This window comes from Ooceraea biroi, chromosome 7 (genome assembly GCF_003672135.1).
Source record: "Ooceraea biroi isolate clonal line C1 chromosome 7, Obir_v5.4, whole genome shotgun sequence".
NCBI classification, from domain to species: domain Eukaryota; kingdom Metazoa; phylum Arthropoda; class Insecta; order Hymenoptera; family Formicidae; genus Ooceraea; species Ooceraea biroi.
Window position 1 is genome coordinate 11,653,744 of NC_039512.1, and position 12,305 is coordinate 11,666,048.

General features: G+C 41.3%; 1 protein-coding gene across 1 annotated transcript in view; it reads right to left on the bottom strand.

Annotated features, from left to right (window-relative positions):
• LOC105279927 (small conductance calcium-activated potassium channel protein) overlaps positions 1-12,305 on the bottom strand; it is a 77,389-nt gene that overhangs the window by 12,453 nt on the left and 52,631 nt on the right. The window contains exons 5-9 of the mRNA XM_011340055.3: positions 10,967-11,388; positions 6,955-7,090; positions 4,762-4,872; positions 197-324; positions 26-95 (exon numbers count right to left, since the gene is read on the bottom strand). Coding sequence (XP_011338357.3) covers positions 26-95; positions 197-324; positions 4,762-4,872; positions 6,955-7,090; positions 10,967-11,388 — 867 coding nt within the window. The remainder of the gene's footprint in view (positions 1-25; positions 96-196; positions 325-4,761; positions 4,873-6,954; positions 7,091-10,966; positions 11,389-12,305) is intronic.

Genomic DNA, 12,305 nt, shown 5'->3' on the forward strand with positions numbered 1-12,305 from the left:
TTCCCTCGTTAGCACTGATCCTCACCTTGGCCATATCCGTTATAGTATTGGCGTTGTCCATCAATTTACGTTGATCCATCTTCACCTTTCTGAGTCTGAAATTTCGAGGAAGTTGCGAGATAGAGCACGATCACGTGTCAGCCTGCCACGGTACTCTCAGCGTGCTAATAGCCGTGCTGGATTAGTATCGACTTACGCGTATATAGCCAATAGGAATTTCCGCTGATGGGTCCGTACGCGTCCGGGATTGACACGCTTCACCAAGCGAGTATGCTTGTAGATCAGCCACGTTTCCCGCAACACGTTCGCCGCGGCGTTCTTCAACTGGAACAGAGCGAATCATTATTGCCAGTCGAGCCCATTAACTTCAACTATTTCATCAATGTCTAACAATCTCTAAAATTACACTGGTATATCTCGTATTGCAGAAACGTTTCTGTTATTCTAAAAATATCCAAATTTGTTTCATCCTCAATTAAACAATTATATTATTGTAAGTTGCGAAAATTAATGCGATGCTCATAGAATTGCACCAACGTCCTTTATAAAAATACCTTTTACACCTTTAATTAACATTATAATGAAAAATAACCATTGAATTATGTAAAAAACATATTGACTAAGTAAATATCACGCTTAAAGCAAACATTATGCTTAAAGCAGACGTTACAGTGTAGACGTTAATTGCGTAACTCGTTAGGTACGACGATATTTAATGTCACGGCAAATTAACCCTTCAAGATCTTAAGGGGATGGTTTGTCCCCCGAAGAGTGATTAATGGTCCGCTGGGATTACGTGTGCATTCCGGATAGTAATACTGGCCGCATATTTTCGCGTTACGCATCGTCGAGGGAAGGATTTGTAAGATAGAAAGAAAACGGAGACATGCTTTTTCGAAAGAAATTTTAGCCAAGACAGGAAGATTTGAAAAGGGCCAACAGTGTTTTGTTGCCGCTGATGGGATCAGATCGATTTCACTTATGCAGTGACGTGAAAAAAGCGATATGCATCCAAGGGTTAAAGCAGCGTAAAAAGACTCATCGATACGGTCACGTGTATAGCTCTACGTTACCACTCCTTGATATTTGCATGGTTTATAAATAACGCTGGCTAATAATTATTTCAGTAGCCGTATGGTTGAAGGCTTCGATCCAGAAGTGAGAGAAGCGACCGTACTTATGCAATGCTCACCGAGCGGAATACTCGACGAATCGAAATTGCATCGAGAGTGGAATATCTCGTACATTTTAATTAGAGGCATTTTGCAGTACTAAAAAAAATATTTACGCTAAAATATTTACGGTGTTGTGGAGGCGTGGTATAAAAATTCGCGGAACATGGTTTAAAGCAACGTCTGCCTTTGTGAAAGAGAGGTTGCGAATCGCTGCGTTAACCCCTTACCCCTAGCATGAGCGATCGATTATATCATGATTTGTGGAACTTGTACGACAAGTTGTCAAATGTCTTTCAAGAAGAAATATTTATAAAACCGTCCGTAAAAGTGAGTCCTACTTATAAATTCTGGACAATTATAATAATTTTAGTATTTTCCAAGTTTACAGAAATCGGCGATGCTTCTCATCTCTTAAGTTACAATTAATTTTTAAATTTGAGATATTACATATTTTACGATCGTATTGTCACTCTCTCATGACCGGTTTTAAACTTGAAATATCGCGAAGTTTTTAACAAAGATTTTATACTGAGCTTTTAATTCTCTGCTAAAGTCCCAGTTGCAAAGATCCCATCAACTCGGAATTCACGATCAATGTAATAGCGAATCGCGACGTTCATTCTTGTTACGAAGTGCTCTAGAAATGTCAAAATTGTATGATACGGCCGGAAAGTATTCTCGCGAGTTGCTTCTAGCTGGCGTTCTATTATTGCTTTACGATTTACCTCGAGACGCCTTTTTTTTTGGAAGTTCGCTGGAGTCGGATCGATCGGTCGCGTTCTTTTAGCGGTAATAAAAGCTAAAATGACAATGACACATTAGCCAACTTCCTCGTTTCAAGTCTCGGTTTATTACTTGATCAGGCGATGTGACACTACTCGTGACAACATTTTGACAGGCGCCTTTTCATCTAACACGGATGAATGGAAAGTATTTAAAGTTCATTTTAAACTGACTTGGGCTACTTAAGTCGTTGAATTTCGACGAACTTTTGGAGTCTTCTTGCAAGTACTTCTTGCAAGAAGTATTTTGATCTTTAAGTTTCCATATTTGTGGATTCTTCAATATTTTTGATCTTCCTTGCTTAATCTCATAAGTATCTAAATTCTTGAGCTTTTTAATCTTGTTCTTTTTTAATATTGAACAGTTCAGTTTCTTCGATTCATGAAATTTGAATATTAAAACTAAAATAAACTTGTAAAGCTTAAACTTTTGGACACTTGAATGTGGAAATAGTTTTAAAGTATATTTCATTTTTTTATTTCTATTTTCAGATATTTAAAGTTTTAGTCTATGAGTCTTTTGGAATCAAAATTTTAAATTCTTACAAGTTCTTAAATTAAAAAATTTTTAAATAAACAGATTTCCGAATTTCCAAATCATTGGACTTTAATATTTCTGACTATCTGAGCGCTCAAAATCTAATCTTGGAATCTTGGTTTGCGAGAGACCTCTCGATGCTTGCGACTCTTTGAATTCCAAGATTCGCTATCGCGATCTTAAGTATTGCGATATCGAAGTTAAAAATTCAGATCGGCAGTGAAGGGAAGTCCGTTTTGCCTAAAGGTCAAAGCAACTTTGCCAACCGACTTCATGCAGTCTGCTTATTTCCGAGGCAACCTTACTCGCAGTGGGATACTTTCTTATTACGTGGCTCAGCCGGAAAATTACGTCGCACTATATACACAGAGAGTGATATCCATCATACTCTCATTACGTACTTAATTCGCTTTCCTGATTCTTGCGGGGTACCGCCGGTGACTTTAATTTCAGAATCTCCCTCCAAATTACACCCGCGGTTATTATTATTCCCTTTGCTTAAGAAATTCCGTACTTTTCGAGACAATAGCATAATTTGAGGCTTTTCACCTTGACACTATGATATATACTATAAGGTGATTAGAAGCTATCAACAACTTACTTTCCAAGTGAGATAAATTCATCAAAATTTAGAATCTTCAAAATTCTGCTAATAAATTCGTTTATCTTGAAATGGTTGATTTATGCTTCTTGTTTAACTTTATTTGAGATCTACTATGTCTACTGTCTACCAACAATAGCCGTCGCGTCGATATTTATGTTGTTCCGGAGCCATTTAAAAATTGCGTTTAAGAACATTTCACGTAGCTTCGTCTTTTATAACTACTTTCATAACTTGGCGTTTCGCTTTGAGAACTTATTTGCCATGCATATCATTAAAAGTTACCCTGTTTAAATCAGAAACTTGCGCAGGTCATATTACGTAGTAGGAACATAGTGCAGTTAATTGTTATAACAACAGAGCGTAACTTTAATATTTGTAAAATTTCTAATTTAACCGGTAATGTTGTCTAATCCCGAGCAAGCTGTTGAAACAAGGCTGCTCGCCAGAAATAAAGGAAATTTGTTTCTTATTTTATATGGATTCTTTGTGTCCAGTCATCCAGTAAATATAGGAATGATTAAAATGCCATTTTTCGCAGGAAACTTTCGTCGGGCTGAAAATGTAAACCAAAGCAAAACAAATTTGCAAAACAAATCTCTCGCCACTTAAGCGAAGTGCTCTACGAGCCGAATGAATGTTTAAATAAAAAAGTTTCAGTTGCAAAGAAATTGTAGCTCGGACGACTATGTAACAGCAAGCGCGTGACTATATATGTATATGTATAGCCACCCTTATTGTCGGTCAATGTAAAAGTGATGAAGACTATTATAGATTCGTAAACTAGTATAGATTCGCTGGCGCTTCTGTACTCAGTCTGTATTCAGTATCTTTCCCGTTCAATTCGAATACTGGTCCTTCACGCTTGATTTTTCAGGATCTTTCACAATTCATGATATTAAATGGAAGTACTCGCGGTACAGAGTTTTCCATCGTCTTCTGTTTACAAAGCTTTCTGTTACATTCTATTTACAGAGTTTTCTATTGTTTTACAATTGATGATACTGGACTAGAAGACTATGCAAAAAAAGTTGTTCCAATTTTTCGATATATGGCAGAACGCTATTCGAAGATTGTTAGGGTTTTACAACATACGACTTACAATGGAACTGCCTATAGTAGCTTTATGAAGAAGGAAAGCTTGTTCAAGAAGTATATTTATATATACTGTCGTAAATTTAGTCAATTATTATATCGCAGAAGTTTGTTGTAGGAGTAAATTTATCTTTAACGTATTATGTTAAAAATAATTTTTATATTGTGAACATAAATTTGTATGTGTAGTGTATTTATTTTTATATTGAAAATAATTTTGCTACAAATCTGCTAATCTCGTTACATTACTGTATATTAACAAATTGATTTTTATTTATTTTACCAGTAACATTGACGATCTCGCAACAATTTGCATTTGCGAGGGAGAAATATATTTTTTTCAAATTTGCTTAAGCAAGAGTTTTCTATTGTATCGGCAAATTTTGGGTTTCGTTGCGATATCGAATAATTTATCGTGATAACGAAACTCCATCGTTTTCGCATTACGTATGCAAGTAGCAGCGGTGCGATTCTGCCGCGATAGGGAAATTTTTCTCTACGTTCGAATATTCCGTTGTTATCTTTTTACGATGAAAAAGAAAAAAATTCTGGACTACGTAGCAGTCTTACCCTCTTCGTTAATTGTGTGTCCATCATGAAATTATGCACGTGCTTCTCCGCTCGCGTAAGCTCGAGCTTCCTGGAGACGACTGCCACCAGTAAAGCGGTGCATCCGGCACCCTGAAAATATGGAAAATGTAATTCCTTGTGAATTTTTATCCATGTAAAATTCTTGCATTTTGAAACATTGGCTTCTGCTAGTTTTAGAACTTTTGGAAGTCTCATTTTCGGAAACTTTCTCCGGATTGTAATTTATAATAGTTTTGAGTCGGCGTTATTGCTACTAATTATCAAAATCTGCATGATTCAAAAACGATTTACTTTCTCATGTAAGATAAACATAAATCTGCTCGAGTAAAAAATGTCATCTAACAAAACGATTTATAACACTTTCCGGTTTCCGATGATGATTTATCGTGCAGGAGACTGTTGCAATCTTTTAGATCTCTAATATCTGCGAAAAATCGTTTCAATTTCAAGAGCAGGAAACTAAATGGGACATAGTGAGCGAGCAAGCGCGCATCTTCGTTTCCGAGCCAAAAGCTAGTCATTAAAGGCAAGACTTTTCGGAAGATATCAAAGAGCTATAAAAGACCGTGACAATCTTCCTGCAGGCTGTATCAAAGTGGCACTTCCAAAAATCGTGTCATTCTGTCAATGAACTGTGCTGTATCAGAGCGAATCAAATGTACTTGAAATAAAATGGAACGATCATCGCGATTATTTTACTAGTTTTATAATCTTTCTTTAAACGAGGTCAGTCTCTCTTGTTTAATCGCCGGGCCGACTATCCGTTTCGTTGGAAAACAGGTCATCCAGTGGAGCACGAGATTGCTCTCCGTTCGCCGTTAGAAATTAATAGCTGGAATCGCGGACGCGAAGACCGAGCAATTCCGCGCGATTTACGGACGCATCGAGCGCATAAATGCACACGAGAGAGGGAGGGGGAGAGAAAATCTCATAAATGCAAGGGATTGGCGGGAGCGGTGAAGGGGTGACTTCGAACCGTATTGTGAATTGTGACCGGGACTGGACTTCCGGGAACAACCGGCGTAGCCGGGAACCGGAAGTTTACGAGGAATTAGCTCACATCGAGCCCCGAAGCCAACCGTGCTTAAAGCTCGACGATAGCTGGAAATCTAACGGATTAACAGGAGTGAGTGGGTGATGTCGGAGTGATGCAAATGGTGGTGAAAATGAGGGAGGAAGGGAGAGAGAGAAGAAAGGGTGGATGCAATGACAATAAGGAATGACACCCGGGCATTCCCGGAGGGAGAGAATGGACGTGACGTTTATTGTGTCTCCCGCATTGCCCTTAATTACAGGCGGTTACACGTGCAACACCGTAAAGCGAGGCGATCGCCGAAACGTGACGGTGTAAATCAGGATGGGTGATTTGCACTGCGGCTGCGGTCCGAATCGCATCTATCGCTCGCGAGACGTGTTCTTCCGTTCCCTCGATCGTGTTCTTCTTTTTTTTCGTAAATGTTCGTTGTTTCTTGAAACAATAGTGCGATGCATCATATTCGGAATCGACTCCGTGCTCGTCCTGATATTTTTATTATTTAAAAAACTCGACGTATTCGATATGCTCAAGCGATCACCCGTCCGAATATCAAACACATTCAACGTTTGACTTTATTTGTCTAAAACAAATTTCTCCTTTTATGTTCTTGTTTATTGAATATAATGATTTCTATCGATTCTCTCGTATCATAATTTTTCAAGATGTATGTATATAATTTCATTTGTGAAAATGTAACATTTATATTTATTATAACACTCATAATTAATTCAATCACGAAAGAATAACACGTTCCTCCAGTTTGCGCTTGTACTTTTCTAACAAGGACCGATGCTTTCAACGTGGCACTGTAGTTGACTGCTACAATTGTTCGACCGTAATGAAGCACGAAGCGCTTGAGTTACACGGAGTTACAATTTCGCGTCTCGACGGATGCGGTGACGCATATTGTGTCTCTCGTAGTTTGCGGTTAACTCTGCTAAGAGGATTAACGATCGTGGGACGATCGGTGGTATGCGATACAGCAACGTGGCGCCCGTAATTCTCAACAGTCGGTCTCGATAAGAACAACGATGGTTATCGAAGCAAGCGAGATGCCCCGGTTCGTGGGAGGATTTGATGAGACGATGAAGATTCTCGCGATGATTCACGCTACTTTTTTATACATCTGCCCTTACCATCATTCCGGTGGAGACGGCAATACCTCGACCGCAGTATGTGTTGGGCACGATGTCGCCGAAACCGACGCTCAGGAACGTGATGGCGATGAGCCACATGGCGTTGAGGAGATTCGCGTGTTCCTCGTCGTGGAACCTGTCGTGACAAAGTGATGATCATTTCAGCAAGGAACACATGGCGATGGAGATCTCCTTTGTCGTTCATCTTCCTCTTCACTTTTCTATTTTTTATTTTAGTATTTCCTTTTTATTGTATTCATGAATATTATTAAGTCATTATCTGAATAATCCGGATCGTGTCTAAATGGTAATACTCAATGTAGCGATGTTTTCGAGAATTTTGTTTTTTATTTTTTTAAATTCCCTATTTTGCTATAAAATGAATATACGACAAGCTATGTTACCCTATCATGAGTTGGTTTGATTCATCATCATCTAGACGCGACCCGGATTACTTAGTTAATGATCTAATACTCGCGTATTGCTCAATTCACTGTGCATCACTGTGCATTATAGTCTCAAAGGGAGCATTCTAACGTATTGTTATTAAATTTGAGTGCCTGAGGCGGTCGTAAGTCAAAAGAATCTATATATAATATATGCTTTCTTGTTAACATTCAATGTAAATTAATAAATACCACGATGTTCGATATTCGATGTATGTTGCCATATGAGGTCTCGAGTTTTTGAATTCCACTTTTTCGCAGAATTTTGTTACACTTCAACAAAGTCGATAACTCTGATTGTGAGAGCCTTACTTCAAGCTCCAAAATACTTAGTTTTAAGTATTCAGGTCTGCGAGGACTCATAAATTTAAAATCTTTCTCAATCTACTCGACAACAGAGAAGATCGCATTTGAGATTTAAGGGCATTTGCGAAATAATCCTTTTTCCTTTAATCCCATCTGATCTGTGTCTTACAAGGAGTAATGGAATTTCTGAAGCGTTATCTCTCACCCTATATTGGTTTCCTTGGCCAGTTATATACACTAATAAAAGTTCTCTAATTGACATCGAAATACGATAAAAGGCTACTTCGGTGTTTCTACCTTAACTTCCCTGGCAGTAAAGGCACAATATCGTTTATGGGGACCGAAATCGCGTGAGTAGCGGCTTATCCCCATCGCTGGTTCGACGTGTCCATTCCGCCGTAGCCGGAACATTCAATCTCTTATCCAGCAGGATAAGCGAACACCGGGGGAGGAGGCGAGTTATATATATAGGACGAATAGGCATTATGCCTGTCGTTCCTCCCTCCCCCCATTGCGCGAGATTCATTATCGGGCGCAAGGAGGGTTTGGGACGGGATGCGGGTCGACATGTCGGCTGTAATCCGCATCGTAAAGCGTGTTTTAACAGCCTCCGGGACCGGCGTTACACGCTCGCGCGTTCACGTGGCGGGCGCGAGACCATCTTTTAAGGTCCATCAAGAGTTCCGACCCTCGACGGTATCTTCCACCCCCGACCGGTCGATTATCGCTTCACCGACCAACAAATCGCGAACGCGGTGCTATTAACTCCGAAACTTGCGCTCGAAGCGAATCATCTGAGAGTATATTGGGAAACTCCATGCCTCTCCTTGCCCGCCTTTACCTTCTTCCCGATCTTCTCTCTTCTCTTTCGGGTTCCGCAAGGGGTGCACAGATATTAAAGTCGACGCGTAAAAAAAAGTAGTTCTTGTTTTTGGACGATGATAAAAATTAGAGAAAAAATAAAACTTGGAGTTAGAGAAAAGAGATTTCAATACAATCGGTCGCGTAATACAAGTCCCTCACGCCCTCTTCAACAGCTGTTCTGCTGTTGAAATCGTCCATTTGCGTTGGAACGAATGGTCAACTCTATGGATCTAATGCGGAACGGATTATTCCCGTAGCTACGTTGACTGTATGATTGATTGCCGGCCGTGTACCGCGAGAATCGTATTATTGTCGTGGAAATCCGCGCGGCTGCACGCACGCACGTTGAATAAAATATTGTTGGAATATTGCGACAGTTTCCCTGTGATCCGCGCGTAAAACTGGCCGTGGGGTTCGCTGCTTGATGTTTACAGTACGCGCAAAGATTATTGAATTGATCTTTTAATTGTGAATGCAGATGCAAAACACGCGACCGCAAATTCGATAATAAACGGTACGCGTTAGTAAATAATGCGGCGCTATTACATATTGTTATCGATGGCTCGCTTTATAAAGAATACAAAAATATAATACATGAAAGTATCAATGAAATTTCGCGCAAGGTGAAATTATTAACAATTATTAACGGGAAACATAATCTGTTAACGGTTACCGAAAGATTTATTGCGATGTAATTCGTAATTATACAATTTAGCGTAATAGCATTAAGAATTTCTCTCTGCTAGCTTTGTCTCAAATTAATTTCATTCGTTCGATAGAATCGAATGGACATCGACTAAGAAATCCGGAAATATTCAAATCCAGCCGATCCGAAAAAATTAAATCGTAAAAAAGTTCTTTCACAAACGTCGGCCACGTGTCACGTGCACATTGCACGCGTAATATTTATTTAATAAAATTGCAAACACCGAGATTACCGGAAAGGGGGGAGGGAGCATTAAGCACTAACTGCTCCCGTAAGCGGTGTTTCCCGTGTAAGCAGGATTTTTCACGAGGCATCAATATTCGCGATATCCGCGCAGTTATCTAGGCGCCAGCACGAAAACGTGTCTGTCAGCTGAACCTAACATTATCGAGAGTATTATCATAATCGACTATCGGAAAACTCGCGGAACGCAATAAATCAAACGTGCGCGGGCGCAGGAGAGTTCTCGCTTTCAACGAGATCGCCCTCAAATGAACAATGAAACAGTCGGCCGACATTTCTCGCGATTTAGGATCGCTCGCGGGCGTTCGCCGAGGACTTCCGCAGGATGCTGCTGCTGCTGCCAGTCAGCCAGCCAAACCAAACGGGTAGAGGGTGGGCAAGGGAGGGCGAAATAGGGGGCAAAAAGGATAGAGATCAATGTTCGCCGAGTGATAAATATTTCAGTTACGCTCCTGCGAGGGAGACCTCCGTCCATTAAGGGGGAACTGGACGTTTTATTGAGGCGACGCAGGAGAACACAGGAAGGATCGTCTTCCTCCTTTCCCTCCCTCCCAGCTCACCCCCTTCGAACGACGGCCTCAGCAGACAGGGAGATCCTTCAAGTCGCGTCTTGCGATATTGCCCGGACGCAAGATTGATTATTCCCTGAAATCAGCACGACTATTTACAGGAGGAGGGGAGAAGAAGGGACAGTGCGAGAAAGGGAATTTAATTATCAGTCGGTCCACCCGAGATCCACTAAATCCTGCCGATCGCCAACGGCGACGACCTCAATCGGTAAACTCGGGAGGAAGGGGAAGTGTAGGGTGGAATGGGGTGGCGGGCTTGATCGGATACCGAGAATACCGAGATTTATGATTACGACGCGATAACGCGGACGGACGAGGATGCACCATTAGGTCGTAGATCAATCATCGCGTGGAACTCGCACGCAAATGAGTCGCGTCTATCGGACTGTATATTTCCGAAATGCGCATGTCACGGCTTTTCTGCTGTCTGCAGATAATGGATCGCGCGAATAAAATGAAACCACTGCCGGCCGGTTGTTCTTGTGTGCGAGTGCAGGAAACGGCCAGCGCGGAAACGTCAGTCGGATGAAACGCCAGTCGAGTGTCCTTTCAATCCCCTCCGGGCAACGAAAGACAAACTGACCGAAGAACGGTGATTATTTCGACGTTGATAATTATGAAAGCCTGTCGGATACGAAAGATTTGACGGATTTTGATTAATCGAACACGGGGAGACGACGAATTTTCGTTGCTTAATTAATTTTAAATGGAGACCTTACTCTCCAGTAGGATTAACTCAAGATTTAATCGCGCAGCGATTAACGTTGAACCTTGCACTAACTAACGCCAGGAACTTGGCAATGCAATTCCCTGCAACTCGTAACCCTTTTCTCCTCCCATCCTCTATACGGTAAAGAGTCAAGAAGACGAGTACTCACCTCTCGCACTGTCGCAGTGTCCACGAGGCGATGATCCACAGGGAGACCATGAAGACCAGCAGCACCGTACCGGGGCAGATGGTCATCAGGGTCTTAAGGACGAACCTGGTGTTGAAATTAATGCGATTCAAGGCCCCTATGCTTCGCGACGACGCGTCCGTGAAGAGCTTTGAGTGCAGCAGCATCACCCGGCAGATGAGGTAGAGCCTGAGGAACATCGGCAGCGAGAGGGTGACGTCGTACGGCACCCACTTGGAGCCGATGTCGCCGTTCTTGTTCGCCAGTTTCGTAGTCCACAGGAAGTAGTACTCGCCCGGGATCGGGTGGAGTGCACAGATCAGCAGCTCCCCCGAGATCTGCACGATCCGCTGCCAGGTCATCGCGATCCGCCAGTCGTCCGCGCAGTTATCGATCATGAACAACTACCGTGCAACATATACAAAGTCGACGGATAACAGGATAACTCACTTGCATCCCTTAAATGCATCTAAATCCCAACGCTGCCAACATCGACAAAAACATTCTCTGTAAATTTCCACGATGATTTTCCCAGAAATATCTGAGTAGCTTTTATTACTTTGTGATTTATACTCGATATTCGAATGGTAGGAAATAATATCTGGTTATTTGAAAGTCCATCCGTTATCTGAGAAATAGTGGAAAAGTAATACGCGAGTGTTATTGAATTATTATTCAGATATTCGATATCTTGATTATTCAACGTTTGAATTTTTAAACAGTTCTCGACATTCGACTCTTCTTTATTAATTAAGATTTTCTTTGTCGAATAAAATATCCTCGAAGCAGTCTTCTTTAGTATAAATTTCGCATAAATACGCGATGAGGAGTTAAAAAGAGAGTATTAACGATTCTCGTTAAACCCGAGCATTATTGAAAAATGTTCGTGTGCAGTGCTCATTCATTTTGCACGATTGCAGACGAGAATAAACAAAACGAGTGAGTTAATCATACCGATTCATCACATTATCGTACACAGGATGCTGTACAAAGCAACTTTCAGGTACTGTTGACTCGCGGTCGCGCGTAATATTGCCAATTAGCCAATCAAGACAAATGAGCCCGCGTATTTCGATACGAGAGCTCGTCTCTTTGAGGCTCCAGTTAATATGAATTCCAGCCGCTTCGCTGTAACTTGATTAAAACGCTGCAACACGTACTCGTTACTTATCGTTGCCATCCGTTACGTACAAGAGATCGTAAGCGTTGCCGTAACCGTACGCTCCGTCGCCATTCCAGTAACAAATCATCCTTAACGCGGTAACGATCCTGCCAGATCTAAACAGCCTGCGCGGTTAAAGGGTCCTACACACCGTGACAC